Below are 14,702 nucleotides of genomic sequence, written 5' to 3' on the forward strand. Positions count from 1 at the left end.
GTGAAATGAGGAAGAGGCCGAAGTCGGAGTCTAGGAACGAAGCGGGGCCAGGAGTCAGAGATCCACACCAAAGCCAGGGACGAAGCAGAATACGGAGTCGTGGACAGAGCCAGGTCGGAAGCCAGAAGGTCAGAAGTCAATACCAAGCCAGGAATAGAAGTCGAAAACGAAGTCGTGGAGCAGAGCCAGGTCAGAAGCCAGAGGTCAGACGTCGATACCAAAACCAAGGGGCGGAAGCAGGAGACAAGTACGGGAAACAAGCCGGGTCGAAGACAGAAGCAATCCAAGAGTAGCAGCAAGTAGAAGTCAGGGAACCTGAGGAGCCTCGTTGCAAGGTGCGGTCCTGTCGTGGCTGCCGGGTTTAAATAACCCGGCAGCATCTGACGTCACCCGAGGAGCTGACCAGCAATTCCCGCGCTGGCCCATTTAAATGTGGAGCTCCCTGAGGGAGGCGCGCTGAGGCTGGCCCGGGCCGTGAGGTAGGAGAAGGTCCCGGGGAACGGCCCGGAACCATAACAGTAACCACCCTCCTACGCCCCCTCCCGGGAGGCCTGGGTTTACACGGGTGATCCACATGGAACTGGCGAAGGAGATTTTTATCCAGGATATTGGAGGATGGCTCCCAGGAATTCTCCTTCCGGCCATACCCCTCCCAGTAGAGGAGGTATTCCCACCGGCAGTGGTGAAAGCGAACGTCAAGGACATCTTTTACGGTGTAGATAACATCAGGGTCAGTAGTAGCGGAGGTAGGTTCAGAAGGCTTGGTATGAAACGCTGAGAGGACCACTGGTTTGAATAGGGACACGTGAAACACGTTGTGGATCTTCAAGGTGGACGGCAGATGCAATCGGTAGGAGACTGGCCCTACTCGCTCAACTACCGTGAATGGACCGATGTACCCGGGAGCCATGCGCATAAAGTGAGTTTATAAGTGAATGTTTCTGGTACTCGACCATACCTTCTGCCCCGGAAGGAAGACCGGAGTGGGCTGCCGAGACTTGTCCGTATATTTTTTTGTTTTGGCTGCCGCCAGGCGGAGTTTCTCCTGGGTGACTTGCCATAAATGGCGCAAATGTCGTGCCGTGAATTGAACTGCCGGAGATGGCACCGTCAAAGGCAGAGGTAGAGAAGGTCTCGGGACCTTCCCGTAGACCAACTGGAACGGGGATTGGTCAGTCGCAGAGTGCTTGTGACAGATATAGGAGAATTCCGCCCATCGTAATAAGGACACCCAATTGTCCTGGAGATCCCCCATGAAGGACCGAAGGAATGTCTTCAATGTCCTATTGGTGCGCTCGGTTTGCCCGTTGGCCTGGGGATGGAAGGCCGTGGTTAGGTCAAGCTGCACGCCGAACTTCCTGCAGAGAGCCTTCCAATACTTTGCAGTGAACTGCGGACCGCGGCTGGAGGTTATGTGCAATGGGAGTCCATGGAGGCGGAAGACGTGTTGAGTAAAAAGGATGGCCAATTCCGGTGCAGATGGCAGTTTAGCGAGGGGCACGAAGTGGGCCATCTTGGAAAAATGATCGACCGTGACCCAGATCACAGTCTTCCCGTCAGAAACCGGTAAATCAATAATGAAGTCGGAGGACAGGTGGGTTCAGGGCTCAGTAGGAATCGGTAGCGGCTGAAGAAGACACTAGGGACGTCCGTGCAGGGGTTTTTGCCAAGCACAGGTGGGACATGACTGGACATAGAGTCGAACGTCCTTCAGTTGTGGCCACCAGTAGAATTCAGATAGGAGGTCCAGGGTCCTGGCTATTCCTGGATGTCCTGCGGTCAGGGAATCGTAGGCCCAGGCTAACACTCTCCTACGGAAATGGATGGGGACTATAGTCTTCCCTGCGGGAGCCAGCTCAGCAGCCACTAGGAGGACCTTGGCCGGGTCCAGAATGTACTGTGGCAGAGGGGTATCATCTTCTGTCTCAGTGGTACAGGCGGGTCGATAACGCAGGGTGAAATCAAACCGGCTGAAGAAGAGCGACCAGCGTGCTTGCCGTGTGTTAAGGCGCTGGGCGTGACACAGATACTCCAGGTTCTTGTGATCTGTGTAGACAGTTATCAGGTGTTGAGCCCCCTCCAGCCATTGGTGCCATTCTTCAAAAGCGAGTTTAATGGCCAGCAGCTCCTTATCCCCTATGCCGTAGTGCCTCTCAGCGGGGGAGAACTTGCGGGAATAATAGGAGCACAGCAAGAATTTCCCTCCCTTGTATAAATGGCTCAAAACGGCCCCAACTGCCACGTCGGAGGCATCAACCTCCACGATGAACAGCCGTTGGGGGTCTGGATTACGAAGACAGGTGTCTTGGAGGAAAGCCTCCTTCAAGTCCTGGAAGGCTCGTATGGCAGTCTGCGGCCAGTGCTTAGCGTCAGCGCCTTTCCTGGTAAGGGCCAAAAGTGGGGCCACCTTTTGGGAATAGTGGGGGATAAACTGCCGGTAGAAGTTGGCAAAACCTAGGAAGCGTTGGAGTGCCTTCACTCCCTGTGGTTGTGGCCAGTCCTTGATTGCTGCGACATTCTCAGGGTCCATAAGAAACCCGGTGGAGGATACAATGTACCCTAGGAAGGGTAAGAAGTCCTGCTCGAAAGTGCACTTCTCAAACTTGGCGTACAATTGATTATCTGGCAGCTTCTGTAGTACTCGGACATCCTGGCGGTGCGTCTCCAGGACCTTGGAGTAGATAAGCACATCGTCGAGATAAACGATGACCGAGGAGTGAAGCATGTCTCTGAGAACCTCATTCATGAGGTTTTGAAAAACCACCGGGGCGTTACAGAGGCCAAAGGGCATGACTAAATATTCATAATGGCCATCCCTCGTATTGAATACGGTTTTCCATTCGTCACCAGGACGAATTCGTGCCAGGTTGTATGCTCCTCGGAGGTCCAGTTTAATGAACACCTTGGCCCCTTGTAGCCTGTCCAGGAGTTCCGGTATCAAAAGCAGAGTGTACCAATCCCGCCGGGTAATGCTGTTCAAGCCATGGTAATCTATGCAGGGTCGGAGAGACCCGTCTTTCTTTGCTACGAAGAAGAAGCCTGCTCCAGCTGGAGACTTTGGTCGAATGAACCCTAGGTCCAGGTTCTCCCGGATGTATGCAGACATGGCTTGAGTTTCCAGAAGGGACAACGGTTAGACCCGTCCTCGTGGCGGCGTGGTACCTGGGAGCAGGTTGATCGCGCAGTCAAAGGGGCGGTGCTCCGAAAGAATCTCAGCCTTCTCCTTGGAAAACACGTCGAGATAATCCTGATAGTGAGGTGGCAGAACCAGGGTTGATGTCAGGAGAGAAATCGGTGGCCAAGTAACCGTGGCTAGGCAGGAATCAAAGCACACTGGCCCCCAGGATGCCACCTGGAGGGAATCCCAAGCGATTATGGACGAGTGCTTCCAAAGCCAAGGTAGTCCCAGGATGACCGGATGCATGGACTTCTCTAGAACGAAGAAGGAGATCTCCTCCTGATGCAGAATGCCCGTGCGTAAGATGAGAGGCTCGGTGCGGGTAGTAATGGCATCAGGAAGGATTTTCCCCTGAATGGAGGACACGCTGAGATGGGGTCTTTGGGGTTGTACTCCGATCTGGAGTTGCTGAACCAGATCTTGAAGTATAAAGTTACCCTCGGCTCCGGAGTCGATCGGGTCTTGCATCTCAAACTCTCCCTCCGGGAGGAGTAAGGTCACCGGCACAAAGCATGGGGAGTCGGAAGCAGTGTGACCTAGGGTTAGCTCCCCGCCTGTCCCTAGATCTGAGCGTTTCCTGTACGTTCACTACAATGGGCAAGGAAATGGCCCCTGCCACTGCAGTACAGGCATAGGCCCAGTAACCGGCATCTCCTTCTTTCTTCTTGGGAAATAGGTCCCCGACCTACTTGCATGGGTTCGATGTCTTGGGCACCTGACGAAATGGGTGGGGAACTCCCACTGCGGGAAGGAGTAGATCCAAAGGACCAAGGCCTATGAGCTGGCCTCTTTTCTCGAAACTGGCGCTGAATGCGGCGGTTCACGTGGCCTGCAAGATCAATAAGAACATCCAGGTCATCAGGGAGGTCTCGGGCCACCAATTCATCCTGCAGCTTTGGGGAGAGACTTTCCAGGAAAATGCCATGCAGGCTGTCACTTCCCCAATTTAGTTCGGCGGCGAGAGTCTGGAAGTCCATGGCATGTTCTGCCAGAGGCCGGTTACCCTGCCATAGCTGGAGTAACTCTGAGGCAGCAGTGGATTTGCGGGAGGCTTCGTCAAAGACTCGCCTAAAGGCACAGACGAAGTGCACCAGGTTCTCCAGGCGAGGACCCTGGCACTCCCAAAGGTTGGAGGCCCATGCCAGGGGTCTCCCATCCAACAGAGAGATAATGAAACTTGTCTTGACCAGGTCAGTTGGAAACTGAAGCGGAAGCAGGTTGAAGCGAATATAGCACTGGTTCAGCATAGTTTCACGTACCCTGAATACAACGAAAGTACAGGCATCTGGATGAGTGCTGTAACTGTGGAAGTGGCCCCAGTTCCAGGTACCGCAGAGCTGGCAGCCGTGGTTCCGCCGACACGCTCGGCTAAGTCATGTACAGTCGCCGTCAGTGCGTCGAGACAGGTCTGCTGCTGTTGCAGCCTCTGGGCTATACCAGGAATGACTTTCAGGCCGGCAAGGTCCGCCGGGTCCATGGCCTTGCAAACTGTTGCGTTCGTGGACCCTTGGGTCGGTCGGGACAGTGGGTGGTATGCTATGGAAAGCCATAGCAAGCGTCCCGATCAGGAGGCGGCTCGGAAGAGACTCAGAGGAGGCTTCACCACTGGAAGTCCAAGGTCCCCCAGGAGGAGCCCGTAGGGACCCGGACCTCTTGGACTTAGGTGGAGTCCTATGCGACCAAGGATCCAGGCCACGGCTGAAGAGATGGATGAGGACTGAACCCAGGTAGATGAAGAGTCTTCACCCTCGGAAGCCCGCGGCACCCCCGGGAGGAGCCCGTGAGAGCCCGAGCCGCTGAGACGTAGGAGAATCCTCTGGGTCAGCAAGCAGCGGATACGTGAGATGAGGAAGAGGCCGAAGTCGGAGTCCAGGAATGAAGCCGGGTCGGGAGCCAGGAGTCAGAGATCCACACCAAAGCCAGGGACAAAGCAGAAGACGGAGTCGTCGACGGAGCCCGGTCGGAAGCCAGAAGGTCAGAAGTCAATACCAAGCCAGGAATAGAAGTCGAAGACGAAGTCGTGGAGTGGAGCCAGGTCAGAAGCCAGAAGTCGATACCAAAACCAAGGGGCAGAAGCAGGAGACAAGTACGGGAAGCAAGCCGGGTCGAAGACAGAAGCAATCCAAGAGTAGCAGCAACTAGCAGTCAGTGAACCTGAGGAACCTCGTTGCAAGGCGCGGTCCTGTAGTGGCTGCCGGGTTTAAATAACCCGGCAGCATCTGACATCACCCGAGGAGCTGACCAGCAATTCCCGCGCTGGCCCCTTTAAATGGGGAGCCCCTGGCCCGCGTGCGCACTTAGAGGGCGGTGCCATCTCCCTCCTTGGAGAGCGCTGCACCAGGCTGCGAACCAGGCCCGGTCACCCCCGCAGGAACCCCTGCGGCAGGGACGTCCAGAAGGAGGCACGCTCCAGCTGGCCCGGGCCGCGAGGTAGGAGAAGGTCCCGGGGAACGGCCTGGGACCTTAACAGTCCTAACCCCTTTATCATTTCGGTCGCTCTTCTCTGTACTTTCTCCAGTGCAACTTTATTGTTTTTCAGATGCGGTGATCAGAACTGCACACAGTACTCCAGGTGCGGTCTCACAATGGAGCGATACAGAGGCATTATGACATTCGCCATTCCCTTCCTAATAATTCCTAACATCCTGTTTGCTTTTTTGACTGCTGCAGCACACTGAGCCGATGATTTTAAAGTATTATCCACTATGATGCCTAGATCTTTTTCCTGTGTGGTAGCTCTTAATATGGAACCTAACATTGTGTAACCACAGCAAGGTTTATTTTCTCCTATATGCATCACCTTGCACTTGTCCACATTAAATACATTTGCCATTTGGATGCCCAATCTTCCTGTATTACAAGGTCCTCCTGCAATTTATCACAATCCGCTTGAGATTTAACTGCTCTGCATAATTATGTGTCATCCGCAACTTTAAGCACCTCACTCATCATGCCCCTTTCCAGATCATTTATAAATATTTGAAAAAACACCGGTCATAGTACAGATCTATGAGGCACTCCACTGTTTACCATTTTCCATTGTGAAAACAGACCATTTAGTCCTACTCTCTGTTTCCTGTCTTTTAACCAGTTTGTAATCCTCAAAAGGACATCTCCTCCTATCCCATGATTTTTTAGTTTTCTTCAAAACTTGTCATGCGGTTCTTTGTTGAACGCTTTCAGAAAACCCAAAAATACGATATCTACTGGTTCACTTTTGTCCACGTTTATTCACCCCTTCATAAAAATGTAGATTTCTGAGTCAACACTTCCCTTGGGTAAATCCATGTTGGCTCTTTCCCATGTCTATCTAAATGTTCTGTGATATTATTCTTTCTTTCTTTATTTAACAGTTTTATATACCGAAGTTCTGGTAACAAGGTTACCAATCACTTCGGTTTACATTACAACAAATAGATTGACAGTATATAGAATAATGTCTTACAATGAACAAGGTAAATAGAACTTGGAAAAATAAATAATAATAACTTACAAAGGGCAAGGAGAGTAAATATATACAAAGTAGTATTTAGAACCATTTCCACAATTTTCCCTGGAACTGAAGTCAGGAGCACCAGTCTATAGATTTCTGGCTCTCCCCTGGAGCCCTTTTTCACTAGCGCGGTTACATTGGCCACCTTGCAGTCTTCAGGTACAATGGACAATTTTAATGATAGGTCCTCCTTCCTGTCATTAATTCAGATTTGATCATGTTATGATCACTAATGCGAAGCGGCTCTATCACTGTTACTTCTCACTAGTATTGCGCTGGGAGTGGACCCAGGCCTGGTGCAGGATTGGTATGACCCTACGGAGAGACCAGGAGGCGGAGCACAGGGGGAGACAGAGGCTAGCTGGAGCTCCAGTAGCAACCCGGGGTTCCCTCAGATTTTGTTCTTGGTTATCTGGGTCGCCTGATCTTAGATAGGCCTTGCAGGGTCTCCTAGAGGAAGCGAAGGGAAGGTCGGATGTAGCTGAGGTCAGGCTTGGAGAAGGCAGACGAGGTTGGACGTAGCTGAGGTCAGGCTTGGAGAAGGCAGGCATGGTCGGATGTAGCTCAGGTCAGGCTTGGAGAAGGCAGATGAGGTCGGACGTAGCTGAGGTCAGGCTTGGAGAAGGCAGATGAGGTTGGACATAGCTGAGGTCAGGTTTGGAGAAGGCAGATGAGGTTGGACGTAACTGAGGTCAGGTTTGGAGAAGGCAGGTGTGGTCCGACGTAGCTGAGGTCAGGCTTAGAGAAGGCAAGCGTGGTCGGACAAAACTGAGGTCAGGCTTGGAGAAGGCAGACGAGGTTGGACATAGCTGAGGTCAGGCTTGGAGAAGGCAGAGGCTGAAACAGGGTTCAGGAATCAAGAGATCGTCAAGGAGACAAAAAAGAGCAAAACAAACCTTTTGTAAAGGCAAGCTCTGAATGTCAGAGCTTGCCTTAAATAGGTCTGATGAGATGATGTCATCCAGGAGGCCGACAACCATCGGGTGTCATAACCCTTTAAATAGAGGTGAGGAGCATGCGCCTGGGGAACCCCAGGCAGGAAGAGATATCGGCGGCAGCGTCTCTGCTGCAGAGAAGGCCCAGAGGAAGAGTGGCGGTGGCTCCATCGCTTCACGATGTTGGTCGCCGGTTAGGCCGCAGAAGAAAGGGCAGTGCTGGACGTGGCATCGGAAGGTAGGGAAGGCCTGGGTGCGGGACCGGCACGGCCGAGACGCGCAGCAACTAGATCCTGGTCTTCATTGAGAATTAGATTTAAAATTGTGCCCTCTTGTGTCGGTTGTTGAACCAGTTGCTCCATAAAACTGTCATTTATTCCATCCAGGAACTGTATCTCTCTAGCATGTCCTGATATTGCATTTACCCAGTCAATATTGGGTAAATTGAAATCTCCCAGTATTACTGCACTATAATTCCATAATTTCTCTTAGCATTTCACTGTCCTTCTCATATTTTGGCAAAGTGGACGGTAGTATACACCTATCGCTGTACTCTTCCCCAACACACAAGGGATTTCTACCCATAAAGATTTGACTGTGCATTTAGTCTCTTGCAGGATCTTTATCGTGTTGGACTCTATGCCATCCCGGACATAAAGTGCCACCGCGCCACCAAGTTGCTCCTCTCTGTCATCGCAATATATTTTGGAACTGTTGTAGCACTACCCATTGGTTATCCTTCCCTGTACATACCCAGATCAGTCCAGACTCCTGGGTTTTGCTCCCCTTCCAGAGGATGGAGACAGACATAATTTCGCTGACACTGGCATACAACGTGGTGTGCCACCTGCAGTCCCTCAGCATTGACTTGTATTTCTCTGTCTCCAGCAGATGGGGATCCATCCTTCTCAAGCGTTGGTGGCACACATTTTGACTTTCTTGCAATGAGGATTGGTGAAGGGTTTGGCATTTAATTCCCTCACCTTTTTGTGCTATGGAGTGCTGCAAAGATGGCACATAAGGCTTCAAAATAGCCCAGTGGTTGAAAGAAGTGATAGGTTCTAAGTAGAAAAATACCTAAGACACAAACAATGCAAAAATCCCTTTTCAAAAATTAAAAGAATAAAAAGTTATTAATAAAAATTATCCCCCTTCCAAGTCAGGTCTCCACAGTTGAATTCAGCCAGAAAACTTACCTGTTGGTGGTAGTGGAAGAAGAGCAGTAAAAGGAAGAACTCGTGTAATAAGCATGGAGGATCCTTAGCTTTTGCTGTCTGTCAGCTGTCTTCTGTGTTTCTAGGTTTCATTTTATCTTCTAGCTTCTTCAAGATTTACTTAAAAAGATATAGAGGAAGGCTGGGCCTAGAACTGATTCTTGTGGTGCTCCACTGGCCACGTTCTCTTCACTATTCTTTGATGTTTAATCTGCTTCTCAGTTAATATATATTTTTCAAGTTACAAGAATGACTGTCTTGTTCAGCAATATTTGATGTGGAAGAGTGTCAAAACCTTACTGACAGATAAGCTACATTCTTGCAGTCATCATGACCTAACCAAGAGTGAAGGCTATGGAGGTAGATGATCCAAAGCCAACATGAACTAGCATGATTTTGAGTACAGACCATGAAAATCTTCATTAATGAGGAATTAAAGCCATTGATTAAAACTAAATTTTCCATTGTATTTTCAGAACCACGGCCATCCACAACAATGTTTTTGCTTCCTCCGATGGCAATGGTTACAGGTGAGTTTGGCATCTCACTTTCAAATAGGTGCAGGTGACTGCTGAAGTTGGTGTTGCACCAGGAAGTTTGCTGGTCAAGTGGCTCAGAAACATATTAAGCATATGCTAATTATTTAAATGAATGAGCTGATGAGCTTCTAATCTCATATCTTGTTCACAAAAATGTGTTCGCTTTCTCGCAGATAAATAGTTGAGAGAGAATTTACAATATGGGGTGGAGGTAGAAAGTGACAGAAAAAAGGGCCTTGCATCACAGTCTTGAGACCAATGTAATTAGCTGAGCGTTAAAAACGTATGCTGAAGCTAACGAAATGCTAATGCATCTGGAGTTAGAAAATGCAGAGAAACCAGAAAATGTGCACAAAGAAAAAGCTGAGGGGTAGACTTTGCACTTTGCACCCACGTGTCCAAGTGAGGGGATTTTTTGCAATTTCTGCATGGCGACGCTCCTCAGTTACCTCCCAGTCCACTCCAATCAAGGAGAGGACTGAGAGGGAACTTTCCTACTCCCCTACCTACTCTCCCTCCCTCTTCCCCTAAACTCTGCCTTTTTTTTTTTTTTGCAGTAATCTTTCTTTTGCAACTTCATCTCCCGAGTTGAAGTTGTATGGGCCAGGCCAGCGAACAATGGCGCTGTCCTGGCCCACACCCACTCTGCACCTCCCCGCCCCCTCGGCCCACCCCTTACAGGAAGCCTGGCACTTGTGCACGTACCGGCCTTTATGCGCGTAGCTGTGCCTTTTCGAAACTGGGCTCGGCATGCGCAAGGTCCGGCCTCGCGTGGTGGGTATGGAAAATCGGTGCTTTAGTGCATAGAAAAACTTGATTAATGTGTTGAAAACCTGGTTTATGTACACACAGCATGTTTTCTACACATAAAACACTGACTATAGGGCCCCATACTGGAACTCTTGCATCTGCCATGAGCACTGGAAACTTTTCTCCCACTCAGACCAGGAGTAAAATTTCCAACATTAGGACAGCAGGGGTTAAGCCAGTGCACCTCTCTGCATGACTGTCAGTAAAACTGCACTTCCCTGAGCTCTGCTGAAAGAAATATCGTTCTTAGAGTTACCAAATGAGGTCTCACCCATGCTTTCTTTCCTCTACCCATCTACCACTCTGTATCCTACCATCCCTCTCACTGACAACACTGATATCATCCATGAGCACCTCAGGAATTCTTTCCTATTGCAATCTCACACTCATCATAAACTTTTCATTTTGTTTCTAAATAAACGAAATCACTTGTTTTCATATACTGAAAAGATGATTTATCGGTTTAGTGGAAATATCCTGGCATCCTTCATGTTTACTCCTATTTAACACATCTGCTTTATTTCAGAAAACTGGATATATAGACAAGCACTACCAGACCTTCCAGCTCAATTTCTCACTGGTGAGCATAACATCATATTGTTGTGTCAAGGTGGGAGTGGGAAGCCAGAGAGACTAAGAGAGAGAGTGTGGGGGATCTAGGGAGAGCGTAAAGAACCGGAGAAAGTGGGGAAAATTTGAGATGGACTTTCGGGATGTGGGGACTTTTTTGGGGGGTAAGAGGGGACATTTTACCCACAATCTTTACACAAGTTTTCAGAGAAAAGGAATTGAGATGATGAGCATGATAAAATCTGAGAAGAGCTTGAAAACTGAGAAAAAAAACTATAGGCCTCGATATTCAGTCCCAAAGTACTTTTCCAGCTAAGTGGCGACTGCTGAACATAGCTGAATATTCAGCAGCTGCCACTGAAGCCGGATAAGTCATCATTCATCCAGTTAAGTAGCGCTGAATATTGTCCCCTATGAGGTCTGTATTCAAATGCTGCTTGCCTGGCAAAATGAGTTGGATAAACGTATCCAGATGACATAGCTGTGATATTCACCAGCGCAGGCCTGCCACTGAATATACCTGGCTATCTTTGAGGTGCCAGCTAAGCTTATCTGGTTAACCTTAGGACCGATCTGTAGCTAACATTTGTGTTATGCGACTCACTTAGCTGGATAACGGTGCTCCACCCCAGAGCACAACCAGACTGTCCCTGACTTATGTCAGGGGCCGTCAGACTGGTTGGATTTTTAAATCCCTCTTTGTCCAGTTAGTTGGACAAACTGTTTTAAATGTGGACTTCTTACCTCTCTTTCACTCCCTGATGTCACAGTGCTGCATAAATCTAATACAGCTATGGTTGTGACCAGGATTTTGTCTGGGGGTGCCTGCCACAACTGCATACTGGCACCTTTTTCCTCCATCTGCTTCACTTTCCTTGTGGTCCTCAAAAAAAACCAAAACCCCATGCATTTTGCATGCGTCCTGGAACCTTTTTTCCCCAGAAAGAAAGCCTGGTAATGGAAAAATGGAGACCAAAGAGGCTGCCTTCCAGTGGAGGAAAGAAGGAAAACGGGAGAGAAAGAAGGAAGGGAGAGAGGACATAGTGGCATAGAGAGAAACAGGGAGCTGAAAGGGAAGATAGTGGAGCAGGAGAGAGGGATAATGAGGGGGGAAGAGGGCAAGGGAAATAGAGGGATCAGAAAGGGGGATTTAGAAAGGAAAAATAGATAGGGAAATGTAGAGAACTGATGGTGGGATTTGGGGAAAGGGGTTAAGGAGAGGTGTAGAGGCAGATGATATTGGGGCTTGATAAGGAAGGACATGGGAAGGGGGAAGGGCGGGCTGCAAAAGTGAGGAAGGTCACAGGGCAGGGCCGACGGGAAGGAAATCCAAAATGAAGGACCCTGAGGATTTTGGTGAGAACATGGGGATGGGGGGAGGGGTTGTAAAGGAGTTGGGTAGAGGAACATGGAGGGCTGTGAGGGGGAAATGATTTGCTGCAGAAGGGTAATGGAGAGCAGCAAAGGCTTGGTGAGCACGTTGTGGATATCCTACATTCAGCAAATTAATAATAATGGCCAATGTACAGCTCTTTGTTTTTGAAGTGCTGGAAGGCTGCAGAGTTGCTATGCAATGTATCCTTGCATTGTGACTTGAGAGCTGAAAATTATAAATGCAGGAGGAGAGGTTATGTGAAAACATTAAAATGCCTGGAAATATTAGAAAATATACAAGAGGCAAATTTGTTTTCAGTTGATAGACTTGGAAAAAAATGAGGTATTAGGCTGAGGGATAGCCCCAAAATTGAAGTATGGAAGCGTTTCCTCAAAGTATGATGGATATATGGAGCAGCGTCTCATTAGAGTTGTGGGGATACAAATAGTTTCCTGCTTTACCCTTTCTTTTCTACGGTCAAGCAGGACCCTCTGGGCTTCTAGTTCTTACTAGAATTCTGGAACTGCTTTTGCCCCTACTGCCTCCATCGAGAAGCTCTTCCAGCAGCATCCACAAGTTTTGAATTTATGAGCTGGCATTAACTGGTTAAGGTCTTGATTCAGGAAGCTCTTTGCTCAAAGTCAGAGAATGGCAGTGAAAGCCTTAGTCTTTAAGGTCCTAAGTCGGAGTGTCGAAGAGCCCCAGAATACCTTAAGAACCAGCTCTAGTTTCTGGCTCATTATAAGAACATAAGAACATAAGAAAATGCCATACTGGGTCAGACCAAGTGTCCATCAAGCCCAGCATCCTGTTTCCAACAGTGGCCAATCCAGGCCATAAGAACCTGGCAAGTACCCAAAAACCAAGTCTATTCCATGTAACCATTGCCAATGGCAGTGGCTATTCTCCAAGTGAACTTAATAGCAGGTAATGGACTTCTCCTCCAAGAACTTATCCAATCCTTTTTTAAACACAGCTATATTAACTGCACTAACCACATCCTCTGGCAACAAATTCCAGAGTTTAATTGTGCGTTGAGTAAAAAAGAACTTTCTCCGATTGGTTTTAAATATGCCCCATGCTAACTTCATGGAGTGCCCCCTAGTCTTTCTACTATCCGAAAGAGTAAATAACTGATTCACATCTACCCGGTCTAGACCTCTCATGATTTTAAACACCTCTATCATATCCCCCCTCAGTCATCTCTTCTCCAAGCTGAAAAGTCCTAATCTCTTTAGTCTTTCCTCATAGGGGAGTTGTTCCATTCCCCTTATCATTTTGGTAGCCCTTCTCTGTACCTTCTCCATCGCAATTATATCTTTTTTGAGATGCGACGACCAGAATTGTACACACTATTCAAGATGCGGTCTCACCATGGAGCGATACAGAGGCACTATGACACCTTCCGTTTTATTCACCATTCCCTTTCTAATAATTCCCAACATTCTGTTTGCTTTTTTGACTGCCGCAGCACACTGTACCGACGATTTCAATGTGTTATCCACTATGACACCTAGATCTCTTTCTTGGGTTGTAGCACCTAATATGGAACCCAACATTGTATAATTATAGCATGGGTTATTTTTCCCTATATGCATCACCTTGCACTTATCCACATTAAATTTCATCTGCCATTTGGATGCCCAATTTTCCAGTCTCACAAGGTCTTCCTGCAGTTTATCACAATCTGCTTGTGATTTAACTACTCTGAACAATTTTGTGTCATCTGCAAATTTGATTATCTCACTCGTCGTATTTCTTTCCAGATCATTTATAAATATATTGAAAAGTAAGGGTCCCAATACAGATCCCTGAGGCACTCCACTGTCCACTCCCTTCCACTGAGAAAAATTGCCCATTTAATCCTACTCTCTGTTTCCTGTCTTTTAGCCAGTTTGCAATCCACGAAAGGACATCACCACCTATCCCATGACTTTTTACTTTTCCTAGAAGCCTCTCATGAGGAACTTTGTCAAACGCCTTCTGAAAATCCAAGTATACTATATCTACCGGTTCACCTTTATCCACATGTTTATTAACTCCTTCAAAAAAGTGAAGCAGATTTGTGAGGCAAGACTTGCCCTGGGTAAAGCCATGCTGACTTTGTTCCATTAAACCATGTCTTTCTATATGTTCTGTGATTTTGATGTTTAGAACACTTTCCACTATTTTTCCTGGCACTGAAGTCAGGCTAACTGACTTCAGTGCCAGGAAACACTTTCCACTATTTTTCCTGGCACTGAAGTCAGGCTAACTGAAGTCATTCCACCTTAAAGCTGAGTGTAGCAAGGGGAATTATGGTCCCAGGGAGGATCCCACACCTGGGGAGAAGAATCTGTGCAGAGGAGGCTTAGACAGGCCCCCAGGACTCCAGGAGAAGGCAACTCCTATAACATTGCTGACCCGATTGTGAAATCGAACTATGGGAGTGCAGCGGGATTAGGCACCTCTGATAACAGCTGGCCTGTTTCATTGGTTTAAATGGGAAATGCTGATGTGTTGCACTGTTAATTAATGCACACTAAGAGGAAAATCCTCTGGACCGCTCATTTCTGTGACATATGTGAATGTCAAGAGAATTCTAGAAA

At 48.3% G+C, this 14,702-nt stretch overlaps 1 protein-coding gene across 1 annotated transcript in view; it reads left to right on the forward strand.

Annotated features, from left to right (window-relative positions):
• The window catches only part of LOC115075937 (IgGFc-binding protein-like), a 400,171-nt gene that overhangs the window by 221,558 nt on the left and 163,911 nt on the right, over positions 1–14,702 (forward strand). The window contains exons 36-37 of the mRNA XM_029576916.1: positions 9,297–9,350; positions 10,696–10,749. Of these exons, the coding sequence (XP_029432776.1) occupies positions 9,297–9,350; positions 10,696–10,749 (108 nt within the window). The remainder of the gene's footprint in view (positions 1–9,296; positions 9,351–10,695; positions 10,750–14,702) is intronic.

The sequence above is a fragment of the Rhinatrema bivittatum genome, chromosome 14, assembly GCF_901001135.1.
Source record: "Rhinatrema bivittatum chromosome 14, aRhiBiv1.1, whole genome shotgun sequence".
Classification (NCBI taxonomy): Eukaryota; Metazoa; Chordata; class Amphibia; order Gymnophiona; family Rhinatrematidae; genus Rhinatrema; species Rhinatrema bivittatum.